A 27,972-nucleotide genomic window follows, 5' to 3' on the forward strand; every position below is an offset into this window, starting at 1 on the left:
GTTCTAAACAGACAAACCTGTTGCCTTAGTTAAGGTTTTTAGTGCCAGGATAAAGTACATGACCAAAAGCAGCTCGGAGAGGAAAGGGTTTATTTCACACTCCATCACCAAGGGAAGCCAGGGCAGGGATTCAGAGCAAGAACCTAGAGGCAGAAACTGAAGCAGGAGCCAGGGAAGAGTGTTGGTTACTGGCTTGCTCAGCCTTCTTTCTTATATCCAGAACCACTCACCCAGGGATGGTTACCACCCACAGCAGGCCAGCTTCTCCACATCAACCACTAATTTTAAAAATGCCTTACAGAATTGCCTACGGGGCATTTTAGGACGCATTTTCTCAACTAAGATTCCTTCTTCCCAGATAGGTCTAGGTTTGTGTCAAGTTGATAAAACCAAGCAGCGTACCTGGGAATGGCAGAAATGTGGAATAGCAGGGTTGGGTGACATCCAGATTAAGGCAGTTCAGCCTCTGCTGGCTTTAGTAGTTGTATGAGGTTAGCTTCCTGCCTGGGAAAACCAGACTTTTTATATACTTGATGTGTGTGTGTGTTGGCTAGAGAGCAATGTTAGCTGTCAGTCCTTAGGAATATAATCTGCCTCTTGTTAAACAGGATTTGTGTTTGACCTGGAGCTCATCAGTAGGGCTTTTCTGCTCAGGGATCCTCCTGTCTCTGCCTCCACAGCACTGAGATTATCAGCAAAAGCTGCCACATCTGCCATTTTACATGGGTTCAGGAGATCCAAATTAGGCCCACCTGCTTGCTAGGCAAGTAGTTGGCTAACTGAGCCACCTCTCTGACTCCCTGGCAGGTGGTGATTCTCTAGGAAGAACCACAGATTAGAGGATTGGAAGTAGGAAGGGAAGGTTCCCTGCCCCTCTCTGCAAAAGACTAACACCAAAGAACAGATCCAAGTGGGCTAAGAGTGTCTAGTGGCTTTAGGAGGGCAAGGATCTCTGATACCAGGACACCTGGATCCCATGTCTAGAAAAGGGTAGTACAGCTTAAGGTGGCAGAGCCCTGTGGCCTCCCTGCCTCTCTGCTGCGCCTGGCTCATGTAATTGAGTCCAGGGTTCGTTTCCATGGTCTATAGTTCTCTCTCTCTCTCTCTAATAGACCCCGAGAGGCTGGGAGAACCACATTCCACTGTGTGGGAAGAACCAGATTCCCAACGCACAGAGTCGAGACCCAAAGAGCTCGCTTTCCTCTCGCCAACCTCATTGTTTAGCTGCTTTCAGTTACTCAACCTCACGGAGCAAAGTTTTAGAGAACACTCTAGATACACTTCTAAAAAAACCCATGACTTGCACCAAAAAAGTGGTTGTGAAATCCAAACCAAACTGTAAAGATTAGGAATAAATAATAGCATTGTGTTAACAAACGTGAGGAATGCAGCAGAGAGTGAATACGCTCTCAGAATGGGCTTGCTCTGCTGCCTTTGCAAAGGCAGCAGCTTCATCTGCACAAGCCTCTTCATCTGCACCAGCCTCTTCATCTGCACCAGCTCTGAACTATGGTCAGACAGACAGATGCCCAGACAACGAGCTCACAGATTGGCAAGAGTCCTTCATTATTTGGATTCTTGGCTGTTTCCCTGTGATGCCTGCCTTCCCTTTTTCTTTATGATTATGATTATTATTAGCTTGAGAACATCTAGGGTTGCTGGAAAATGGCACCAATTAAGGGAGGAGGAACTTAACCTGAGATGAATGACTTTCCTGGTTTCCAGTTTCCCTAAAAAGGGCAGGGAAGATGTATTACTTCATGTGGCCCAAGGACCCAAAGCCATATTGGGTAGATCAGCCCCATCTGGTTCTCAATTTAGCATCGTCCCATGTTTAAAACTTATTTAGTAAACGAGTAAGAGTTGCGTTGAATTATGCTGGCCATGTAAGGTCAGATTTGTCACAGTAAACAGTGAGCACCTCCTAACTTACCATGGCTGGGGTAGCATCCTTTAGGACAGTGGCTCTCAACCAGGAGCTGCTACTTTGCTTCCAGAGATTTTTGGTCTTTCCCTCATTGTAAAGAGTTGTTGTTTTTCTCTTGGTGTTGCCAAGACTATATGCAACACACTGTTTTGCTTTGGCTTGTGTCTGTGAAACTGCTGTGCTTACGCTGTGTGGTCCATTCTCTTGGGTCACCTTGAAACCATCTGGGCTTTGATGCAGTAGGGTGACTAAAAAGCCCTGAGTTGTCGAGACCAAGCAAGCTTCAGAACCTTCCAGTTGAACTCCCTTCACCTGGATACCCTGGGTAGTCACTAAACCCCAGACCCTGTCCCTGGGTCACCTGCCTCAAGAACTTGAAGGTGGTTTGTAAACTGGACAGCTCAATGTAGAAGCACCAGTCTATGCTGGTTACAGACTTTTCTTGCTCTCCAGTCAACCAAGAACTTGGGTGCGTTTATCAAACGGCCTTAAGCTATTAATTTTCTCCTAGACTTATCTATTTTAGGAGAGGAAAGAAGTAAGATAAAGGCAAAAAAAGGTGGCGCTTTCATATAAGCCATAGCTCAAACAAAACAAATAAACAAACAAACAAATATCCTTAGTGTTCTAGTGTAGTTGCTAAGGCCTGAAGGACTCCACAAGTCTTCTAGATGTGCAGGTTTCAGAGTGGTTCCTCAAAGCACACTGTCCTACTTTGAGTACTCTGAGAAGCCAGGAGCAGTGGTGTGCATATCTTCAAAAGTGTCTGCCCCGTGGTCGGGCCCTAAAGGTGGACACTAAGCTCTCCCGGGCCTTCTCTTGGGGCTGGCACATGCTGGTCAAACGAATCGGGTCAGTCTTCCGCTCCACGATGTTGAAAGGACAGGTTTTCAGGTGCTCAGACATGGAGGTGACGTCATTAAACTCCCAGCTGTTGATTTTTGAGAAGAGGCTGCTGAACTGCCAGATCTGCCAGGAAGAGAAGCTCAAGGTGAGCACAGGCAGGGAGTACTGAGTGCTTACAGGCGGAGTGGGGCTGAACGGTGTACAAGATGAGTCTGTCCTCCTGTATTCAGTTTCCCAAGTGTCCAGCGACTGCTAGGGCGTTCATATCTCCCTTTCCTGCACCTAGTGCCTAGCACCTTGCTGATTAATAATCTTCCCAGCCAGCTTTGTAATTGCTTGTGACGCCTAATGTCAAAACAATTGACACACACCTTCCCCAGCTCCCCTATGACTGACACATACCTTCCCCAGCATCCCTACAAGCAACAGAAAATAATTCTGGACACACAGCTCAAATCTTGATGATTAGCACTCACAGGGACTTTCGAATGAGACACCAAAAGCTGATTCTCTTTACCTTCTGTGCTTGAACCAGGAGGAAGCTGGGGTCCAAGGAGCCCCCAGCAGCTGCCAGGGGCACCTATGAAGAACTACCTTAGAAAGCAGTCAGCATTGCAGAAGTGAGGAGAAACAAAGGTCTCTGAGCTGCTCGATTAAGCCTCTATATTATAGGTTAATATAGTTCTTCTTATCATTTATGCTAACCCTGTATGTTTGTTTTCTAAGACTTAAAACTTAAAATAGCCTAACAAAGAAGAATCTTGTTAGAATAATAGTCCTCCAAAGATGATTTCGGTGAGTGTGGTGCTCAGTCAAACATTGATTTTTCCACCTGGACTGGTATAGCAAAGTCACCAGTTTTGAGGTGCTGGGGTTAGATACACTGGCAACCATTCGGCCTGACTTCTCCACCATCATAGTTTGATCATTGTTCCTGTGCAAGAAAAGTTCCTGAAATCTTAGAACTGCCATCTGTTTTACTTAAAAAGTACTTTCATGTGAGTGCTCATTAGCCTCATGTAAATTCTTTCTCCCTTTCTGTAAAGAAATTAGCCTGTCCCAAGTGATATCCAAAAGTAGCCAAAATATTTGATTTGGGGGCAAATATGAGCAAAATTTTTTTTAGTTTGTAAATTGAATTATTGCCATCTGATTGTGCTGAGAAAGATAGGTACTGGTCTTAGACATACTCCTCAAGGTGGTACTTTGTTCTAGCTAATATGTAACACTAATGTTGTTGGTAGCAACTGGTGTTTAACATGTGGATACATGCATAGATACATAAGAGAGTCTTGTAGCCGGGTGTGGTGGCACACATGCCTTTAGTCCCAGCACTCGGGAGGCAGAGGCAGGCAGATTTCTGAGTTCAAGACCAGCCTGGTCTACAAAGTGAGTTCCAGGACAGCCAGGGCTATACAGAGAAACCCTGTCTCAAAAACAAACAAACAAACAAAACAAAACAAAACAGAAAGTCTTGTAATTATTTTTCCAGAAAGACTGCTTAAGGAATAATTAAGGGAAATACACAGAATAATTTGGACATAATAAATAAAAAACTCTAATTCCTCCATACCAACTTGAGAATATCCACCTATTTGGGACAAACAGAATAATGGCATTAATGACTTAAATAGACATCGTATATTCAGGATTCATGTTTTCTACACATTTGCTATGAGAAAAGATACTACAAACACCTTGGATAAGATGAATTAGGAGTCTGACTTCTGTAGAAGTTGTAATTCAGTGACGACAAAACAACTGAGAAAAGGAACACGGTTTAACTGAAGGAATAGATTATTTGATTGATATGATGTAATGTTTTATGTTAAACAAGCAATTCAGCTATGGGAAATCAATGAATCAAACTCATACGATTTTAAAATAAGACCTGTAGTTTTTAAAGCCTGTTGGTATGAGACTGGGATGAATTTGTTTGTGTATTAATTACACCAATCAGAGTCCAAGCAGGGGCAGGAGGTACACTCAGGTAGGGCTTTTGTTTTGTTTTGTTTTGTTGGTTTTTTGTTTATTTGTTTGTTTGTTTTTTATTTTTTGTTTTTTTGGGGGTTTTGTTGTTGTTTCATCAGGGAAGGGGGATGGTTTATAAATCTAAGGGCAAATCCAGAGCTCTTAGCCTGGAAAGAGGGAAGCTGTTCACCAGACCCAGAACAAGTAGAATAAGTGTAATAAGACACCTGGTGTGGCCACCTTCAGTGGAGGGACACAGCTACTTCACAGTGTCTTGAAGGGGAGAGGTGAGCTCACTGAGAAGACCTTCAGCACTCCCCCACCCCACCCTCTGCCCCTCCCTTCCCCTCCGGAAACATTCACAATGGATTAGCCTAACAAGAAGCTAGAGGGTCGGGGAGCCAGCTGAGGCAAGCTGCCAAGATAAGTCTCTGGGATAGACCAGGCTGGAGAAGGATGGAGAAGAGAGACAGCATGGAATAAGTGAGCTAGTGAAAGACAGTCATGACATCTAAGCAGACATTAGCATCTATGATGGCGAATGTACGCTTATATACTGTTTCCTACTTGACTGAGCTCCTTGAGTGAGTGTTATTTTCAGCATCTTTCCCAACTCCTGGTACAGCACTTGTCCCCAAGAGAGCTCTGAATGAATGAATGAATGAATGAATGAATGAATGAATGTTAACTTGCCTGATTGTGGACTTTCCAGGAGGTGCCTCCGTGAGAATACCTCTTCTTCTTCCATTGCGAGAGGACCATCCCTCTCTCTTGCAACAAAGTGGCACAGATGTTCCTCATCAGTACTGACACCTGGGACAGCTGGGACAGGCTGATGCTGTCCAGAAACCCAGCAATGTATTGCAACACCTCCAGGGGCAGGCTGGTTAGAGAATTCAGGCTTTTCCCATCACGGCCAGAGAGATGGTCGCTCTTCCATTTCTCACTCAGCTCCGGAGCAACCTCTGGTTTGATGGCAAAGGTCTTCAGCTCCTGGCTATAGATCACTTTTGCTTTTTGTCCAGGGGGGCGGAAGTGGTTCTGAACAAATGTACATCCCAAGTAGGCTAGGGGGCATCGATGCTGGAACCAGCCATCGAGACTCGACTGGATGTCAGTGTGGACATTCTTGAAGTGCAGGGGAAATTCATCCCTTCGGAAGAATTTGTTGCAGGTGAACGTAAAAGCTGAGCTGCTTTTGTTGTGTCTTCTAGTCACACACTCGCTGTGGAGCTCCACGTGCAGGCCCCCGGGTTGGGCAGTGCCTAGGAGATCAGCCAACACTGTCTCTGAGGAAAACTGTTCTGGCTCAAAGTTGTATGTTTGGGTGGCAAGGTCCATAAAGAGTCCATCGATGCTCCTGGATTCAGAGATGACATGGCCTTTGAGTTCTCTTTCCAAAGCACACTGGAGGGTGGTCTTGATGAGATCAGATTTGGGCAGGTCCTCCACAGAGATGCCCAGATCAGAAGTGTCCACAGCCTTGTGTTCACTTGGTCTGCATTTCAACATGGCATCTCCCAAGCGAGCTCGCTTCCCGCAGTAGCTCACGGGAATCTTGAAGGTATAAACCGTTTTCACTTCTTGAGCCTCTAGGTTGCCATAAACAAAGTCCCTCTCCTTGGGCGTACAAGCAGGCATCTGCCCAAAGTGGATGAGCATCCGCCCGTTGTGCACCAGATACATGTTATAGTCTTTGGCATCCACGGCTGTTTTTAGTCTTTCCAGAACACCATCTTGCCAGGGAGCAAGCCCTGTCATCTCCATGGTAGCGGGAAGTTCCTGGGACTTCTGGCTTTCCTGTGGTCCTCTCCTTTCGGCAGAACCCTCTGCATCCCCTATGCGAACATTACTGGAGCACTGCTCTTTCCCAGCCACATCCCCATTCTTGTCTTCACTCTTCCCCAAGGAACCTGTTAAAACAGAGGCTGCGTGCTCCTTGCTGAACATACTTTCCCACTTGCCAAACTTGTCCAGGTCCATCCCTTCTTTGGTTTTTGCCAGTGCATCTCGTTCCTCCTGACTGAGCTCCATCATTTGCCTACTGGTTGCCGGCAAACAAGAATTTGGTGCTAGCCTGGCATCCACTCCCCCCACTGCGCCCCCAGTCTCCTCCCAACTGGTGTCACCATTCATGTCTGGTTCCTCCTCCGTGGCGTCTCTGGTTTCTGGGAAAAGCTCTACCATTTTCAAGGATCTGAAGAGTACCTTCTGGTCCTGGAGGGCCAGGGCTGTGTCCAAACACTCCTCACTGGGGGTCTCTTTCATGATGTTCTCGTGAAGGAATGTTTCTGAGTCCACGTTTGGCCAGCGGATCCATTCCATGGAGCAGCAGACCACGCTGGCGGGGCATACCTGCAGGTGCTTAGCCAGCTTGTGGCGTGCCATGGAGAGCGGGCAGCCATACTCAGAGTTGAGGCAGGGAACCTGCTCCAGAGGGCAGAGGAGTGTATGCTCTGACTCTTTGCACATGTGGAAGGTGGCGCCACAGAGCAGGTGGCAGCTTATCACCAGGCAGGAGACGCTGGGCTCCACCGGAACGTGGCAGTGGCGGTTGAAGCATCCCTCACAGTGCCTGTGCAGCGCAGGTGGAGGCTTGCGTGCCCGACCCTGGATACAGTGGGGACAATGGCAGAGAAGACAGGTGAGCTAGGGAAGAGGAATGGCGTGCACTCCTGCAGTGGGTTTAATGCACTTATCTTCTGTCTCTTTAAGACTGCAGTGGCAACTTCAATGCAGAGCTAATTGGGGACGTAGAAATCCAGAATAGTCTTTTTAGTAGTTTATGCTATGTAAATGGTGTGTATGCTCAAAACAGAACCCAAAGATTGGACTGTGATAGACTACATTTGACAACTGTTTTTTTTTTCTAAACTATGTATTATGGGTGATTTGTAACATATTATCTTAGGATTACTATTGATGCAATGAAGATCATATCCAAAAGCAAGCTGGGGAGGAAAGGGTTTATTCAGCTTACACTTCCATATCACAATTCACCATCAAAAGAAGTCCAGACAGCATTTTCGGCTACAGACAACCGGCCACCTTCCTGGTGAGAGCACAGGGGTCCGCCCGGCCCAAGAGGTTTCTGCCTCAGGCTCCACGGGAGCCACCTTGGCTCCGGGACTCCGCGGAGGGCAGGCTGCACGGGTGAGGGTGTGGAATACAGAGGCCAGCAGTTTCTGGGACAGGAGAGAGCCACAGAGCTTCTGAGGCGGCGCCATTTTCAGCTCCAGACAACCGGCCACCTTCCTGGCCAAAGCAACACAGCTTCTGGGAAAGATCCTGTTTTGGGCCTTCATCTTCAGCCAGGAGGAGGTCCAAACACCAGATAACTGTGCACCTTCCCTGAAAGAGGAGAGCTTGCCTGCAGAGACTGCTCTGACCACTGAAACTCAGAGGAGAGAGCTAGTCTCCCACGTCTGCTGATAGAGGGTAACAAAAGCAACAGAGGAACAATCTCTAAACAAAGACAACTATAACAACTAACTCCAGAGATTGCCAGATGGTGAAAGGTAAACGTAAGAATCCTACTAACAGAAACCAGGACCACTCACCATCATCAGAACCCAGAACGCCCACTTTGCCCAGTCCTGGGCACCCTAACACACCTGAAAAGGTAGACCTGGATTTAAAAGCATATCTCATGATGATGGTAGAGGACATAAAGAAGGACTTTAATAACTCACTTAAAGAAATACAGGAGAATACTGCTAAAGAGTTACAAGTCCTTAAAGAAAAACAGGAAAACACAACCAAACAGGTAGAAGTCCTTATAGAAAAACAGGAAAACACATCCAAACAGATGATGAAAATGAGCAAAACCATACTAGACCTAAAAAGGGGAGTAAACACAATAAAGAAAACCCAAAGTGAGGCAACGCTGGAGATAGAAACCCTAGGAAAGAAATCTGGAACCATAGATGCGAGCATCAGCAACAGAATACAAGAGATGGAAGAGAGAATCTCAGGTGCAGAAGATTCCATAGAGAACATTGGCACAACAATCAAAGAAAATGGAAAATGCAAAAAGATCCTAACTCAAAACATCCAGGAAATCCAGGACACAATGAGAAGACCAAACCTACGGATAATAGGAGTGGATGAGAATGAAGATTTTCAACTCAAAGGACCAGCAAACATCTTCAACAAAATTATTGAAGAAAACTTCCCAAATCTAAAGAAAGAGATGCCCATGAACATACAAGAAGCCTACAGAACTCCAAATAGACTGGACGAGAAAAGAAATTCCTCCCGACACATAATAATCAGAACAACAAATGCACTAAATAAAGATAGAATACTAAAAGCAGTAAGGGAAAAAGGTCAAGTAACATATAAAGGCAAGCCAATCAGAATTATACCAGATTTTTCACCAGAGACTATGAAAGCCAGAAGAGCCTGGACAGATGTTATACAGACACTAAGAGATCATAAATTCCAGCCCAGGCTACTAAACCCAGCCAAACTCTCAATTATCATAGATGGAGAAACCAAAGTATTCCACGACAAAACTAAATTCACCCATTATCTCTCCACGAATCCAGCCCTTCAAAGGATAATAACAGAAAAAAACCAATACAAGGACGGGAACCACGCCCTAGAAAAAACAAGAAGGTAATCCCTCAACAAAACTAAAAGAAGACAGCCACAAGAACAGAATGCCAACTTTAACAACAAAAATAACAGGAAGCAACAATTACTTTTCCTTAATATCTCTTAATATCAATGGACTCAACTCCCCAATAAAAAGACATAGACTAACAAACTGGCTACACAAACAAGACCCAACATTTTGCTGCTTAGAGAAAACTCATCTCAGAGAAAAAGATAGACACTACCTCAGAATGAAAGACTGGAAAACAATTTTCCAAGCAAATGGTATGAAGAAACAGGCTGGAGTAGCCATCCTAATATCTGATAAGATTGACTTCCAACACAAAGTCATCAAAAAAGACAAGGAGGGGCACTTCATACTCATCAAAGGTAAAATCCTCCAAGAGGAACTCTCAATTCTGAATATCTATGCTCCAAATACAAGGGCAGCCACATTTATTAAAGAAACTTTAGTAAAGCTCAAAGCACACATTGCACCTCACACAATTATAGTGGGAGACTTCAACACACCACTTTCACCAATGGACAGATCATGGAAACAGAAACTAAACAGGGACACAGTGAAACTAACAGAAGTGATGAAACAAATAGACTTAACAGATATCTACAGAACATTTTATCCTAAAACAAAAGCATATACCTTCTTCTCATACCTCATGGTACCTTCTCCAAAATTGACCACATAATTGGTCACAAAACAAGCCTCAACATATACAAAAATATTGAAATTGTCCCATGCATCCTATCAGATCACCATGGACTAAGGCTGATCTTCAATAACAAAATAAATAATAGAAAGCCAACATTCACGTGGAAACTGAACAACACTCTTCTCAATGATACCTTGGTCAAGGAAGGAATAAAGAAAGAAATTAAGGACTTTTTGGAGTTTAATGAAAATGAAGCCACAACATACCCAAACTTATGGGACACAATGAAAGCATTCCTAAGAGGAAAACTCATAGCTCTGAGTACCTCCAAAAAGAAACTAGAGAGAGCACACATTAGCAGCTTGACAACACACCTAAAAGCTCTAGAACAAAAGGAAGCAAATTCACCCAAGAGGAGTAGAAGGCAGGAAATAATCAAACTGAGGGGTGAAATCAACCAAGTGGAAACAAGAAGAACTATTCAAAGAATCAACCAATCAAGGAGCTGGTTCTTTGAGAAAATCAACAAGATTGATAAACCCTTAGCCAGACTCACTAGAGGGCACAGGGAAAGCATCCTAATTAACAAAATCAGAAAGGAAAAGGGAGACATAACAACAGATCCTGAAGAAATCCAAAACACCATCAGATCCTTCTACAAAAGGCTATACTCAACAAACCTGGAAAACCTGGATGAAATGGACAAGTTTCTAGACAGATACCAGGTACCAAAGCTAAATCAAGATCAGGTTAATGATCTCAACAGTTCTATATCCCCTAAAGAAATAGAAACAGTCATTAATAGTCTCCCAGCCAAAAAAAGCCCAGGACCAGACGGGTTTAGTGCAGAGTTCTATCAGACCTTCAAAGAAGACCTAATTCCAGTTCTTCACAAAGTATTCCACAAAATAGAAACAGAAGGTACTCTACCCAACTCATTCTATGAAGCCACAATTACTCTGATTCCTAAACCACAAAAAGACCCAACAAAGATAGAGAACTTCAGACCAATTTCCCTTATGAATATCGATGCAAAAATCCTCAATAAAGTTCTTGCTAACCGAATCCAAGAACAAATCAAAACAATCATCCATCCTGATCAAGTAGGTTTCATCCTAGGGATGCAGGGATGGTTCAATATACGGAAATCCATCAACATAATCCAGTATATAAACAAACACAAGGACAAAAACCACATTATCATCTCGTTAGATGCTGAGAAAGCATTTGACAAAATCCAACACCCATTCATGATAAAAGTCTTGGAAAGTTCAGGAATTCAAGGCCCATACCTAAACATGATAAAAGCAATCTACAGCAAACTAATAGCCAACATCAAAGTAAATGGTGAGAAGCTGGAAGCAATTCCACTAAAATCAGGGACTAGACAAGGCTGTCCACTCTCGCCCTACCTATTCAACATTGTACTTGAAGTCCTAGCCAGAGCAATTAGACAACAAAAGGAGATCAAGGGGATACAAATTGGAAAGGAAGAAGTCAAAATATCACTTTTTGCAGATGATATGATAGTATATATAAGTGACCCTAAAAATTCCACCAGAGGACTCCTAAGCCTGATAAACAGCTTCAATGAAGTAGCTGGATATAAAATTAACTCAAACAAGTCAATGGCCTTTCTGTACACAAAGGTTAAACAGGCTGAGAAAGAAATTAGGGAAACAACACCCTTCTCAATAGTCACAAATAATATAAAATACCTTGGCGTGACTCTAACTAAGGAAGTGAAAGATCTGTATGATAAGAACTTCAAGTCTCTAAAGAAAGAAATTAAAGAAGATCTCAGAAGATGGAAAGATCTTCCATGCTCATGGATTGGCAGGATCAACATTGTAAAAATGGCTATCTTGCCAAAAGCAATCTACAGATTCAATGCAATCCCCATCAAAATTCCAACTCAATTCTTCAACAAATTAGAAAGGGCAATCGGCAGATTCATCTGGAATAACAAAAAGCCGAGGATAGCAAAAACTCTTCTCAAGGATAAAAGAACTTCTGTTGGAATCACCATGCCGGACCTAAAACTGTACTACAGAGCAATTGTGATCAAAACTGCATGGTACTGGTATAGTGACAGACAAGTAGACCAATGGAACAGAATTGAAGACCCAGAGATGAATCCACACACCTATTGTCACTTGATCTTTGACAAGGGAGCTAAAACCATCCAGTGGAAAAAAGACAGCATTTTCAACAAATGGTGCTGGCACAACTGGCAGTTATCATGTAGAAGAATGCGAATTGATCCATTTCTATCTCCTTGTACTAAGGTCAAATTTAAGTGGATTAAGGAACTCCACATAAAACCAGTGACACTGAAACTTATAGAGGAGAAAGTAGGGAAAAGCCTCGAAGATATGGGTACAGGGGAAAAATTCCTGAATAGAACAGCAATGGCTTGTGCTGTAAGATCAAGAATCGATAAATGGGACCTCATAAAATTGCAAAGCTTCTGCAAAGCAAAAGACACCGTCAATAAGACAAAAAGGCCACCAACAGATTGGGAAAGGATCTTTACCTATCCTAAATCAGATAGGGGGCTAATATCTAATATATATAAAGAACTCAAGAAGGTGGACTCCAGAAAATCAAATAACCCCATTAAAAATTGGGGCTCAGAGCTGAACAAAGAATTCTCACCTGAGGAATACCGAATGGCAGAGAAACACCTGAAAAAATGTTCAACATCCTTAATCATCAGGGAAATGCAAATCAAAACAACCCTGAGATTCCACTTCACTCCAGTCAGAATGGCTAAGATCAAAAACTCAGGTGACAGCAGATGCTGGCGAGGATGTGGAGAAAGGGGAACACTCCTCCATTGTTGGTGGGATTGCAAGCTTGTACAACCACTCTGGAAATCAGTCTGGCGGTTCCTCAGAAAATTGGACATAGTACTACCGGAGGATCCTGCAATACCTCTCCTGGGCATATATCCAGAAGATGTCCCAACCAGTAAGAAGGACACATGCTCCACTATGTTCATAGCAGCCTTGTTTATAATAGCTAGAAGCTGGAAAGAACCCAGATGCCCCTCAACAGAGGAATGGATACAGAAAATGTGGTACATTTACACAATGGAACACTACTCAGCTATTAAAAAATGAATTTATGAAATTCCTAGGCAAATGGATGGACCTGGAGGGTATCATCCTGAGTGAGGTAACCCAATCACAAAGGAACTCGCACAATATGTACTCACTGATAAGTGGATATTAGCCCAGAAACTTAGGATACCCAAGATATAAGATACAACTTGCCAAACGCATGAAATTCAAGAAGAACGAAGACCAAAGTGTGGACACTTTACCCTTTCTTAGAAATGGGAACAAAACACCCATGGAAGGAGTTACAGAGACAAAATTTGGAGCTGTGACAAAAGGATGGACCATCTAGTGATTGCCATATGCAGGGATCCATCCCATAATCAGCTTCCAAATGCTGACACCATTGCATACACTAGCAAGATTTTGCTGAACGGCCCCAGATATAGCTCTCTCTTGTGAGACTATGTCGGGGCCTAGCAAATACAGAAGTGGATGATCACAGTCAGCTATTGGATGGGTCACACGGCCCCCAATGGACGAGCTAGAGAAATTACCCAAGGAGCTAAAGGGAACTGCAACCCTATAGGTGGAACAACAATATGAACTAACCAGTACCCCGGAGCTCTTGTCTCTAGCTGCATATATATCAAAAGATGCAAAGAGAGGCCCATTGGACTTGCAAACTTTATATGCCCCAGTACAGGGGAACGCCAGGGGCAAAAAGGGGGAGAGGGTGGGTAGGGGATTGGGGGTGGGTGGGTATGGGGGACCTTTGGGATAGCATTGAAAATGTAAACGAGGAAAATACCTAAAAAAAAAAAAAGTCCAGACAGGAATCAAGCAGGAGAGAAACCTGGAGGCAGGAGCTGATGCAGAGGCCTAGAGGGAAGCTGCTTACTGGCTTGCTCCTGAAGTCTTGCTTAGCCTGGTTTCTTATAGAACCACAGGGATGGCACCCCTCTGCAATTAAGAAAATGCCTTGCAGCAGGATCTTGTAGAGGAATCTTCTCAAGAGAGATTCTCTCCTTTCAGATAACGCTAGCCCAAGGGTTCTCATCCTTCCTGGGCTGCAACCTTTTAATACAGTTCTTCATGTTGCAGTGACCCCCAACCATAAAATTATTTCATTGCTACTTCATAATTATAATTTTGCTAAGTGTTATGAATTGTTAGGTAGGTAAATATCTGATATTGAGAATATCTGATCTGTGACTCCTGCAAAAGGCTGTTTGAGGCTATGACCCACAGGTTGAGAACCTCTGCTCTAGCTTGTGTCAAGTTGATAGAAGACTAGCCAGCACAACTATCAAGATTTTTGTACGTTTTAGACACAAGACTAGAATTTTTCTTAAAATAATCCTGTACATTTCTTTATTCTACTGAATCCCAATTCACCTATATTTTTTTATCATGCTTATTACTTGTTGTGAGATAATCTCTTCTAAGATAAAAAAGGAAGGCATTCAAAAAAAGGAGGACATGAAAAACAGAAAGGATGGGTGCAGGATGAGAGGGGAAGACTAAACACGGTCAAGGTATGTTGTATAAAAGGCTTTAAAAATTAATAAAAATATTATTTAAAATTTCTACCTACAGTCAGGAAGACATGCATTTATATAGTTTCTGGAGCTTTTATTTCTTTTTTTATTTCCCATTTTGATCTACAATGTACTGCGATTATATTTTTGTGTATAATTTAATTTGATGCCAAAATAATATTTATTCTTTATAAGCTTTTGTATGTATGTATGTATGTATCTATGTATGTAACACGTGAGTGTGTTGTCATTTATCCAGCAAACTATCCCAGAGGACATTCCAGAAGGACAAGGACAAGCCTGGTTTTGTCCACATTTGAATCTAGTACGGGACACAGGTCACTGTAGGTGTTCAGTATACTTCCTGAATGAAGGAACTCATAGCCATTGAAGTTATTACTGGCATTTTTAATGTTTTTTATTGATATTGCATAATAATTTAGCATACATATGTGATATATGTATACTATATATGATATATATATATATGACAATGTCTAATGACTACATAAGAATAATTAATATTTCTATCTTGTCATTTATTAGTTCTATGTGTTGAGTGACTATAAATCCTTGCTCACAAATCTTTATCATCTTTCCTTTTAGTCAGTGTCTAGTCCTCAATAACGGAGATCATTAACACAAGCAGTCACATCTATAGTCATTTGCTTGGGCTCTGGAATAAATAAAGTTAGACCTGGACCACTCAACAGTGAAGCTCCAACAGAATCCTGATACTTACCATGGCTTCCCTGCTTCTGGCTTCTTAACTCTGGGGAGAAATATGAAAATATGAATTATTAGTAAAGGAAAATGTGTAGTTATTTATATGATCAATGACCAAAGAGACTTCACATAGTCTCTAATTTAATTCTGCTCTCCTTCTTAGGGGAGTTGCCCCAATTTTCAGTCAAGAAAATGGAGACTAGAAAAGCTAAGTATCTTATCCAAGCTCACTCATCCACTATGTGTGGAGGTTGGTTAGCTGGCCCAGGCTCTTTGCACTGACCCACACGTCCCCTGATGGGACCTATTCCAACTATGGAGTCTGTGACTTCTGCTTCTTGCAACTTCTCTTCACTGTCTACCTTCAATTTCCCATTCAGCCCCAATCTCCTCTGCCTTCCCATGGGGCTTCATGTCTACTGAGGAAGCAGCTTGATGTCCAGCTTGACCTGAGCATCCCTAAGTTACGCCACTCACCTAGTGTCTTCAGCTGTGCTGGGGCTAGGTCAGAGCTCAAATCCCTCAAATCCTAGAAGCAGGTTCCAGTGGGGACTGCGGCAACTGGAACAGAAGCTGTTCTGCCTTTAGATGAAATGAGGTTACCCAGCTCTGGTTGCTTGGTTTTAAGAGGGGGTGTGTTACCAGATCTCCTGAGTTTTCCAGAGAATGTGGGAGTCAGATTTGTGTGAGTTTAATTGAGTGGAGTGGCCAGGAGGCTGACTGCATAAGGTCTCCCCCCAGCTATGAGGCCTTGGGAGTATTAGCATCTTTTAGATCCATTTCCCCTCTTTGAAGGAGAAGGTTGGCAACACCTACCTCACAGCGCTTCTGAGAGGGAGAAATGAGTTAAAGATACATGACATTTTTAGAACAGTGCTCTTGTAACCTACACATTTGGTCTTATAAAATTAGTGTTTTCTATGTCATCATAGTGCAAAATATTTTACCACATGATATGTCAAAATGTCCTCAGAACTTTGTCCTGTCCACTAAATCAATCTAAAACAACATTTTATTTGAGCAAATACAAAGTATACAGGCTAGATCCCACATGCAGCTAAGTTAGAACAGCTGGTCTAGAGAGTCAGCAAGGCAGTTCCAGCTGTGTGCTCTGCTGAGGCAGAGCTGGAAGCTTGGTGCCCCAAAGCCAGAAACTGCACAACCTTACATTTTTATTTTTTAATTAATTTAGAATTTGGCAACTTGTCGTAGGTAATTTCTCTTCATTAATTTTTTTCAAACACATACAAAAGATGAATTAACAGATACAATAAGAAATTCACTACACACCACTATAACAGTTGTTAGCTTCTTGCCATTTTTTGTGCCTCCTCCTCTTGAGTAGTTAGAGCTGCCCAATGAGAAAATAAGATACTAATGCTGCTTCTTCATCCCTAAGCACTTCAGCATGGACCTTTTCCTCTGGAATTCATGGTACCATCATCTCATCCAAAAAAACTAAAACCAATGTCCACACTGGATATGTGTGTGCGTGTACATACACACACACACACACACACACACACACACACACACGAGGAGACAGGAGCTCACTATGTAGCCCTGGATGACCTGGAACTCTGTATGTAGATCAGGCTGGCCTTGAACTCACAGAGATTGCAAGTCTTTGTCTCCTAAATTCTGGGATTAAAATCCGCACCTAGCTAGCAACAGAATTCTCTTAGTAGCAATGTATTGAACTTAGTGAAGTTTTTTTTTTTAATCTTTAGTTTGCAATAACCCCTCACATCTTTAAGGAATTTTTACAATGGCGCTCTCTCTTTGCTTTTGTTATCTGTCTACTGTCTACCCATCCAACAAACATTTGTTGACTGTACTCTATGTGTCAGTAATACTCATGAGTCTTACAGGGTGCTTTCAAACCAAGACATAAGACACTTTCATTAGGATCAGAGGTGACACTCGTATACCTATAAATCTGCACTGTCCTATATTGTAGTCATCAGCCTGTGGCTGTTTCAGTTTGGTCAAAATGAAATAAGATGAGTAAATCCTCCTTCGTGCCAGCCATGCTCCAAGTGTTCAGTAGCCACATCTGCAGGTAGCTACTCTGTTGGATGACACAGAAGAGAACATTCCCTTTTTCACAGATGGTCCTATTGCACTGTGATATTATAGAATCTGACTGAAACCCTTGTTCCTGTGTGGGAGAAATACTGGAATTATACCCTCAATACGTGTCCTGGTTTTTGTTTGTTTCATCAACTTGACACAAGCTAGAGTTATCTGGAAAGAGGAACCTTAACTGAGAATAAGCCATCATCAGATTGCCTATGGGGAAGTCTTTGGGGGCATTTTCTTGATTGATGATTTATATGGTATGGGATAGCCGATTATGCATGGTGCCACCCTTGGGCAGGTGGTCCCTGGTCATGTAAGAAAGCAGGCGAAGCAAGCAATGAGGAGCAAGCTAGTAAGCAGCATCCCTCTGTGGCCTCTGCTTCAGTTCTTACCTCCAGTTTCCCGTCTTGAGTTTCTGGCCTAACTTCTTTTCATAATGGACTGTAAACCTGAAGCTGAAGTAAACCCTTTCCTTCACAAGTTGCTTCTGGCTATGCTGTTTAGAGCAGAGGTAGAAACCAAACTAAGAAAACATACATTCAGTCTAGTTATCCCGCACCTTCATTCTAGACCCCACTAGGCTTACTGAGTAATCCTGAGGAAGGATCATCCCAGAGTGCTCCAGTCTCCTGCCACCCTGAACCAGGAGACAGGTAAGAAGCTGAAACTCAAGGCATCAAATAGGCTCAGGGCCCGGTAGTAGAAAATCAGGATGTGAGAGCCAAGGAAAGCTCTTACAGGGTCAAAGGGCTGAAAGGGTTGGGCTGTACTGTGGGCTGAATGTTATGTCCACCAAAGTTTTTAATGTTGTAATTTAATCACTAATGTGATCACATTTGGAGATGGAACTTTTGGGAGGAGATAGAATCACTAGAGCAGAGCCTTCATGAACAAAGTCAATGTTGTTATAAAAGGGGCCTGTGAGAGAACCCTAATCACTTCTGTCACATCAGTACATCAAAGCAAGATGGCTATGACCCAGCAAACAGGCCCTCAAAACACAGCAAATCCACAATGGACCTCCAAGTGAGAATTAAGTTGTTGTTTATAAGTTACCTAGCCTCTGGTGTTTTGTTATAGTAACTAAAACGAACTGTGATATACTGAGACAGAATGGAGTAAATTCAAAGAACACTTCTTTGTGTGCAATGGTCCATCAACAGTTTAACACCAGTTTAATGTGCAGGCTGACCCTTGCCATGTTTGAGATCATTCATTCCTAGTGGGGAAAGTCCATGGTGGATTTAGTATGGAAATTCTTAAAATATTAGACTAAGAAATCTGGAACTATTTGGTACACAATAAGGAGGTATTTTACATTGTAATTTAGGAGCTAACTGGGATGGGGTAAAAGGGTCTGGAGTTGGAAACTACTGTAGAGACTATGATGCAGTTGTGTAGGTGAGATGGAAGATGCTAGAAACAGAGACGAAGCAGACAAGAGGCAACACATGAGGATCTGGTTTGTTCCTGACTGGAGATGTGAAAATCACTTAAAGTCAATACCAAGATTTTAAAGCAAGAAGAAAGAAAAATGGCTACAATTTTTGAGAAAAACAGAAATCTATGAAGGAGCTATTTGAGGAGGCAAGATGAGTCCAACAAGTCTGGTATAAGTTGTTCAAGGTGATGGCAATCTTGTGATGAGAAGAGGAACTTGGGTGCAGAGATGTCGATGTGGAAACTACCCAAGTGAGAGAAGAAGCTCTAAGTGGGAAATGAGAACACAGACTAGATATCTGAGACATGAAGTATTAATATCAAGCCATGTGTGACCGACCACTTTGGGGACATTAGGAAGAAGGGCATCCAGAGGACAGACCAGAAGGTTGAGTGAATCAGGACTATGTTGTCATAGATATAAAGGAACACCACCTCAAAGAAGAATAACAGTCATGGCCACATGATGCTTGTGAGCAATCCTCAGACAACAATTCTGGCATTTCAGCTGTGGGACCCTTGCTCATTTGAAACATGTTTGATAAGAAGGGCGAGGCACAAGCTTTGATGCTGACAGGATTGTGGTCAATCGGGAGGAATGGCACCTGTTAAGAATTGCAGCCAACCAATAAGGATGGAGTGTGGAAGACTCTGGATCCCTTCTGGCTTTCAGGTAGACAAGAGTGAGATCACAAAGGGCGTGAGGACATGCAAGGAAACTACCAACACCCAAGCAGTGTCCAGCATCATGTAAGCAGTGCACTTGGTCACGATACTGAGCTCTACGTCTGGGACAAGAAGCAAAGATTCTGGCTGGTTTCCTGGACTCCAGGAGTGAAAACTCTGCTCACCAGCAAGGATGTGCTTGGCTACAGGCACTGTGATGGCTCTAAGCCAGTCTTCCCTTTAAGTGTTTTGGAGTATGGTTCTTAGGAACCATATACTTTTCTTAGGAATGATATAATATCGCTTTGTTGGTCTCTATTCCTGTGAGGTTATTTGAAAGTATTCCTTTAAGAGAAAATATTGCATGCTGTCAACAAAGATGCTCCTCTCATCCTTTTTATTTTTAAAAAATTTTTATTTGATATTTTATTTACATTTCAAATGGTATCCCCTTTCCTCATTTCCCCTCCAAAAACTCCTATCCCATCCCTACTCTCCCTGCTCACCAACTCGCCCACTCCCGCTTCCTTGTTCTGGCATTCCCCTACACTGGGGCATCGCCTCTCTTCCTTTTTAAATATTGCTATTTAAAGATCTCATTCCAAACTCTAGAATGACATCAGCTGACTGACTTTGAGATAGGATCAGTGTTGAATAAATATAACCCTGAGGGATTTTGACCATAAAAGAAAGGAGAAAGACAGACATAACCCAACAACATGAGAATCACATCTCAACCTTTCATTGAATACTTGGGGGAGATTGTTTTCATTGGCATATGGGGCAATCTAGAACTCTTGATAGTCTAAATTATTGTCTGGCACTTTCCTGGGCTAGTATTGAAAGCCATACACCTCAGGAAATCCCTTAGGGCCTGGCAGATTTGTACAGTGAATTGATTACTTGATAACTTGTTCATTGCTGCTCTGCTCACAGGAGCTAAGAAATGGAAACAACCTGAATGTCTTACACTGACAAATGGAGAATGAAAATGCAGCCCATGTGCACTGTGGTCTACTACTCAGCCTGAAAGAAAAATGAAACCATGAACCTTTCATGCAAGTGGGTACAACTAGAGAAATCACACTGAAAGAGGTAACTCTGACTCAGAATGACCCAAATCTCATGTGCCCTCCCATCTGAGGGTCGTAGCTCTACATTTCCAGATGTGAGCAGGTTATCCTGAAGTAAGTGCAGGAACCAAGGAAGTAAAAGGGAGCCATTGTGGGAAAAAGAGCAAGAGAGCAATAAAGAGGTGGATAACAGTGTACAAGGGGAGAAATGTGGAAAATGGAGAGGGGATTTAATTAGAAAAGGGGTGGGAATTAAATAAAGAAGAATTTGGGGGAAAACTGTAAGGGTGACTGAACAAGTTAAAAGGAACCTCATTACTATCTACTTAAAAGTACCTACAATACATGTAAGTCTGTATATAAATATTTATTATAATAATTATATACAATATATTATAAAATATAATATATTATGTATAATTCATTATATAGTAATCATATTATAGCATAATATGATTATATTATAATTATTATAGAATATATTATAATAATATAAAATATATGTTCTATTGTGATATAATATAATATAAATATATAAATATATTTAAATTATAATACATTTATATATTATAAATAAACTATATATAACTATATAAACTATATTTATATTATATTATAATTATATAATAATTATATATCATATAATATAATTATGTTATAATATATAAATATATAAATATAAACATACAAGTGTTTTAAAATATGTATATAATATGCTATATAATCATGATTATTATATAACTACTAATTTATGTAATTATTAAATTATATAATTATAAAATCATATTATATTATATAATATAGGTTATATGTTTTAATATGTAATATATGACATATAATACATATATGACATATTTTTTTAAATAAAAATTTCTCAGCTGGGCGTGGTGGCGCATGCCTTTAATCCCAGCACTCAGGAGGTAGAGGCAGGTGGATTTCTGAGTTCGAGGCCAGTCTGGTCTACAAAGTGAGCTCCAGGACAACCAGGGCTATACAGAGAAACCCTGTCTCGAAAAACAAAAATAAAATAAAATAAAAATTTCCCATCTGGATTAACAGTGCTCCTCAAGAGCCATAGACTATCTAAAACAAAAACCAGAACTCCAAGACCAGCCATGGTTTTTTGAGTTGTTGGTCAGGGTTATCCAAAAAACTCCCAAAACATTATACGCTATTACTGTTGTCCTTGGTTGCCCTTAGAGGTGGAAGGTGTGTCCCTATTGCTGAAGACACCATGCACTTCAGTCTCAAGTCCCAAGGATGCAAGCTGGATCAGATGTGAAGGCTTCCTCCCTTCATGTAGCTTACATGGTACCAGAAGGTACCAAAGCGAGGAAGCCATCAGTAGTCCCACTCAGCTAGGATGCCTATGAACCACAGCATGGCACGGTAACCCTAAGGGTGGAGTGGTAGCACGTGTACTTAGTGGTAACTATCAGTGCTATAATTGGACTTAAAGCCTGCTTACCAAAAAGGAAAAATCATGTTTGATCCTGGAAACCTGGCCAACCACCCAGAACGAGTGAAGTCATGGATCTTGGAGGAAAACCTACAACTACCTCTTTATTAAACCAGCATATCTATGTTCTAAACTTTTGTCCCTATACTCATAGATAAGTGTCACTTACAGCCCTCAGAGGAAACTTCTCTTTGCCACAGACTGTGCCTTAGTTACCTTTCTATTGCTGTGGTAAAACACCATGACCAAGGCAACTTCCTGGTCTCACAGTTCCGGAGGGTTAGAGCTCTCCACATGTCAGGGAGCGTGACAGCAGCAGGCAGGCGGGCAGGCAGGCAGGCAGGGTGCTGCAACAGCAGCTGAGAACTCTCTTGTTGAGGCTTACAACCATGAGACTGAAAGAGAAAGCGAACTGGGACTGCATTGAGCTTTTGAAACATTTAATTCCCAGCCCCAGTGACACATCTCCTCTAAAAAAGCCACACCTCCAAATGCCACCACAGACATTTGAAGGGTTAGGAGGTGTGGCCTCGTAGGAGGAGGTGTTGCCACTGGGGATGGGCTTTGAGATTTCAAAACCTCATGCCAGACACAGTCTCTAGTTCTCTGCCTACAGCTTGCAGATCAGATGTGAAACTCAGCTGCCGTTCCAGTGTCCAACCTGCTTGATTGCCACCATGCTCCATGTTATGATGGTCTTGAGCTATAAACTAAAACTATATGCAAGCCTCTAATAACATGTTTTCTTTTAAAAGTTGCCTTGGCCATGGTGTCTCCTTATACCAATAGAACATCAATAGAACAGTAACTAAGACAGATGGTAGCCGGGCGTGGTGATGCATGCCTTTAGTCCCAGCACTTGGGAGGCAGAGGCAGGTGGATTTCTGAGTTTGAGGCCAGCCTGGTCTACAAAGTGTGCTCCAGGACAGCCAGGGCTACACAGAGAAACCCTGTCTCAAAAAAAAAACAAAAAAAAACAAAAACGAAAACAAAAAAACAAAAACAAAAACAAAAACAAAACAAAACAAAAAGACAGATGGAGACCATTACAAACAACCACAACTGATCAAAACGCAGAATTGTAGAGCCCAGTCCCAACACACCTATAACACAACTCCTGCACCTAAGGCTCTGGAATCATTGTGGCAGAGGGAGTGGAAACATTGTAAGAGCCAGAGGAATAGGAAGTTGGCTACAAGATTGTGTCTTCTAGAAATGTCAAAGAAATTATACCCATGAAGTCTCACCAACACGACTGCCTAAACAAATCCTGAAGATGGAGAAAAGCAACATATGTGCTTACATGGAAGGCAGAAATCTCAGGAGACCTTACCACTAGACAAAGGACTTCAGGTAAGTAAGGAATACTGGCATGAGAGAAATACTCTGCCCAAGAGAAAAAAATACGGGTTGGTTATCCAATATTAAGTGGTCAGCCCTGAAAACATGTAATAAAAGTAACATCATTATATGAACTGATCAGGTTGTATTTTTTTTATATTTGGGAATATACATGTACACATACACATGTGCACACACACATGTGCATGCACATATACACACATAGGGGTGGAGGTAGAGGTATGTAACAACAATTAAAAAGATGCCATGGATTGGAATGAAAACACTTAGAGGGAGGAAAAGAAAGGGGAGAAATAATGTAATTATGTTTTAATTTCTGAATTTTTTTTAAAATAGAGAACTTCCTTTTGCCACTAGGAACAGTGAGCATTTAGATTAGCAGCTTTGAGCAAATGCCACAACTGGCAGGTATACCCAGACGGTAGAAAGACCTCTGACCAGAATATTAATGGAGGGTATAAATATGTCTCAAGGAATATACTAGAATAGGAACTGGAGAGTAAGTGTCCCTAGCATAGAACCTTCAACTATACAAAAATATATAAAGAATAAAAAAAATTAAAAACAAATATTTAAAATGTAGTTAGAGATTGTACTGTTTTAGAAAAGTGGTGGCTATCAGTTCTCCTTAATTAATTAACAGGTTCTCCTGTTAATTAATGAGAGAGAGGAAGCAGGAGAGGAAAGCTGTTCAGCCCCTTAGGTAAAGGAAGCCTGCACTGAGTGGGAGCCACTTGCGTGGGTCTGACTGGGAACACACACTGAGCCCTGTCAGAGCAGTCACCAGGACTTGCTCTTCAGGACAGCTGCAGCTGTTCTGCTGTTCAGAGGTGTCTGAGAGGCAGAAAACCAGATTTCTTCCAGGATTTCTTCAACTTCAGTCCACATGCCATTTGCGGAAGCAGTCTTTATAGTAGAGTTCAGTGGACTGGGGGGAAGTCTGGAATTTCCCCAGGCAGTACTGACAGTCCAAGTTTTACATCTCCAATTTTCCAAGGCAAACCTGAGACTCCAAGGAGGACCATGTCTTGTGTGCACTCTAACACTCTCTGCTTGTAGTCTCAGGCTATGTTTCCACTGTTCCCAGATGCTAGTCTATAGAAATGGCAGCACCACCCAACTACTACACAGCTAGTGGAGGTGGCCAAAGGTATGCTAAGAGCTTAGATAGTACCAAGGGGACAGAGTCTGGGAGGTTAGAGGAGACGGTTAGGAAGTGTCATTGGGTCATAACACATAGTAGGTGTAGTTAAATCAAGTAAGAAAGAATGAGATTAACAGATCATTTTAACAGGGTTTACTCTGGTTTTAAAGTTAGTGACAAACAGGTTTGATGTCAGGGAGATATTTTTAAGCAGATGGCCCTTTCAGTGCCCTTCATGTGGTGTGCAACTATTCTGACTCCCCATGTGGCCAGCCCTCACAATAATGATTGATTTCTGTTCAGCTTCAGTGAAAGTGGCAAGGTTAGAGGGCCAAGATTAGAGGGCAAAGGGCAAAGGTATTTTTAAACTCCTAATTCTCTCACCCTCCACCTAGTCATTTAGTTATTCATTGTTCACCCACTTCCCTGCTATGAAGACATTTGACTCTAGAGAAAGAAAATGTATAAAGTTAACCATTAAATTCATCTCTCTACTCCCTGAGATTTTACCTCACCTAGACATCTGAGGATAAATCACACATATGGTTCACGGGCTTCCGGGCTGTGATACCAGCAACCTCCCCATGCCCTACATAACTGTGCTTCCCCGGGTCCAGTCAGCTTTACAATCTGCAGACCTCACATCTAGAAGTCACTCTGTCTTTAAATCTTTTTACTTACCAGCTTTGATTCTCATTGTCCATACTTATACATTGATATCAATGCTATAACCCTCTGTGGTGCTGGCTCATAAAGTATTTAACTGGGGTGACGGGCAACTGTTGTCCCCGTGATGACTTCTAAGCTAACATACCCAAGTCTCATAAAGATAGCAGCCCACCGTACATTTCTGATTCATTGCCATGGAAACCCTGGAAAAATTAAATGCCACAGGGAACTGACTGTGCCTAAACAAATAGGTAGGAAAGTAACATAGACTCCTGTATAGACAGATTCGGGGTTACTCCTGTACATTGGAGGTTATAGTGGGCTACAAGAGGGAGCTAGAAGTTAGGCATCTGAGTAGTTTGACTCAGCATTGATGGCTCGAACCCGAACACCACAGATCCCTTTCCGTGTGGGCCACTTCCCAGGATGACCTCAGCTGAACTCTAAACTAGAGAAACATAAGGAAATAAACAGGGCCCATTACTGTTGCTAACGTTTTTCATGCACATAACAATATATAGCAGAGGTTCTTAACTGGTGGAGTGTGGGGGGTCACATAAAGGATATTCTGCATATCAGGTATTTACATTATGGTTCACAACAGTAGCAAAATTACAGTTACAAAGTAGCAATGAAATAATTTTATGGGGGGGGGGGGTCACCACAACATGAGGAACTGTGTTAAAGGGTCACAGCATTAGGAAGGCTGAGATGCAGATATTCCAGGAGCTAGGAGTAGTCCATCTGCCTCTTAAGCTTTTAAAACCATGAATATCTTTCATCACTTCACTTCTGCTGCTCTGGGTGTACTCGCCTCAAGCTGGTCACAGTTTTGAGTTCGGGTGCCTAAGTCTGTGTATGATTTTCAGTTTTCACTTTCATGGCTGCTTCCCCCCGCCCCCCCCCCACACACCCCCAAGAGAAATGGGCGGGAAGGAATTGCCCTGAAGCAGTTTTGTTAGGCAAAACTGAGTTTCAGGTTGCAGGCAGAGTTTGAGCAGCCAGTGCTGTTGAAGTACCGCTGTGGTACATTAGACCGCGATGTGGCTCAGTAGATGGAATTTAAGCCTTGTGACCATGACTTGCAATTAAAGCCACAGAGGTGGTTGGAGAACAGCATTGCAGCGTTTGGACTAACCCTGGGTGTCTACTTTTTCCCTTACCACACACTGCCCTCCCCTGTCACCACTGTGTGACTAAGGTAGCACTGAATCGCTCTGGTTGACTGTAGTAGAAAACCTAAACCGGCAGAAGGCTGCTGACATTGCAAACTGCTGTAGGATTTAAAATCCAAAACACCTTACACATGGCCAGGGCTTTCCATTACCAACCTTTCCCCCATCACCCACATGTAACAAAGTTTAATAACCTACCTTCCACGGTACAAAGGAAATGCACAGTAAGCCTCGGTCCGGTCCACCCATTTATCATCTAAATAACCTGGGTCACACCTGCCGGTGTTTGAAAAAATCTTACCTAAACGGTACAAGCTGGCTCAGCATCCGCAGCTACCAGCCCTTTGCCGTTGATCAAGCAGGTCTGGAGGAGGTGGGTGCCGGTGCTTCCGCTGCAGCAGAGCACCCAAGTTCTGTTGGAAAGGCAAGCGAAAGGGAGAAAACGCCAACTGACATAGTTCAAGCGTTTCAAAGTTAAAAATAAAACTATATCACAGGGCAATGTGACCGGGCTCAGCTTACGACCTCTTTCGTCTCTGTAGGTTATCAACACTCAATGTCTAAGTGCTGGAGGGGCAGAGGAGAGCCCATGGGAAAGTAGCGCTTAGAGCAACCCCGGACTTTGTTTCACAGAGGAGGGAGGAAAGCCTTTGCAAGAAGGGTCAGAGCAAGGCCAACACAGCCTGAGTCCTGTGTGTGCCGTGGGCAGGTCCAGCTGTGTCCAGGAGCTGGGGGAGAAGCAGCTGGCCTCTTGCTCTAATTATAACCCTGTGTTCCACCCAAGCCCCTCACTGGCTGAAGTAGCAAGTTGTGCAAGGGACACAGTTCCATGCTTCTGCTTCTCCCGTTTCTTCTCAGGACAGGTTAGCATCTGCTTTCCTCTGGCCCTGGCCTTTCCCAGGTGGCAGAGAAAGGGAGAGTTTGTCATTCAGAAACAGTCAGTTAGCAAGTCCAAGGAACAGAAGTAGAAGTGGTAGGAGGCTTGGCTATCATTTAGTACAAGTTCCTTTTTACATGTGAAAAGACACAGGATCAGGGAAGGTGAACTATTACATCCATCACCACAAGGCTCAGAGCTAGAAGAAAGACTTCTCAAAGTCTGGGATTCTTCGTCGGATCCTTTTCAAGATAGTTCTTTCAACCTCTTCTTTGAAAAAAAAAATAACGTGAATATTATCTAGTGCATCAAACTGCTCAGTGTGGCTCCCTTTTGAATGTGGGTGGATCTTCAGAGTAAAGAGATGAGTTTATATGTTCTGCTGTGATGAGCAAGCCGTCTCTGAAATTCCCTCCACCCCGTTCTCTCATGCACATTTGTTTATGTGGGCAAGCTCATCTGGGTGAAAAGCCAGACAATAGAAATGATAACATTGTATCCATCTTGTGTTGCAGCACTTCACTGTCTTTGTAACAAAGTTTTCTTGCAGATTCCTTAGGTTGTAGATGATGTCTCAGTCACTTCCTTTCCAGACTGGCTGCCTTTTCTTTTCTTCCTTCCCCCTGTGCCTGGCCTGGAATGTCCTGCACTGTGTTGAACAGGGGCAGCAACAGGGGCTGTC

General features: G+C 42.6%; 1 protein-coding gene across 4 annotated transcripts; it reads right to left on the reverse strand.

The window, feature by feature from the left end:
* Positions 1 to 71: 71 nt before the first annotated feature.
* Fbxo40 (F-box protein 40) lies at positions 72 to 27,141 on the reverse strand. Of its 4 annotated transcripts, none has more exons than NM_001358217.1 (4): positions 26,715 to 27,078; positions 15,360 to 15,389; positions 5,438 to 7,354; positions 72 to 2,896 (listed from the first exon to the last, which is right to left on the reverse strand). In NM_001358217.1, exons 2-4 carry the CDS (start codon positions 15,360 to 15,362, stop codon positions 2,684 to 2,686), a joined length of 2,133 nt encoding a protein of 710 aa, NP_001345146.1. In that variant the 5' UTR covers positions 15,363 to 15,389; positions 26,715 to 27,078; the 3' UTR covers positions 72 to 2,683. The 4 variants fall into 4 exon arrangements, with proteins under 4 accessions (NP_001345146.1, XP_006521945.1, XP_006521946.1 ...); XM_006521882.3 differs by lacking the exon at positions 26,715 to 27,078 and adding an exon at positions 26,612 to 26,695; XM_006521883.4 differs by lacking the exon at positions 15,360 to 15,389 and having other exon boundaries at positions 26,715 to 27,141.
* Between the last annotated feature and the right edge of the window lie 831 nt (positions 27,142 to 27,972).

Source organism: Mus musculus, chromosome 16 (assembly GCF_000001635.26).
Source record: "Mus musculus strain C57BL/6J chromosome 16, GRCm38.p6 C57BL/6J".
In the NCBI taxonomy this organism is placed as follows: domain Eukaryota; kingdom Metazoa; phylum Chordata; class Mammalia; order Rodentia; family Muridae; genus Mus; species Mus musculus.

Coding starts and splice junctions, on each gene's coding strand:
- Fbxo40 (NM_001358217.1), bottom strand. Junction 2,897..5,437: donor CCTGGAAAGTCCACAATCAG/GCAAGTTAACAT, acceptor TCTTCCTGGCAG/ATCTGGCAGTTCAGCAGCCT.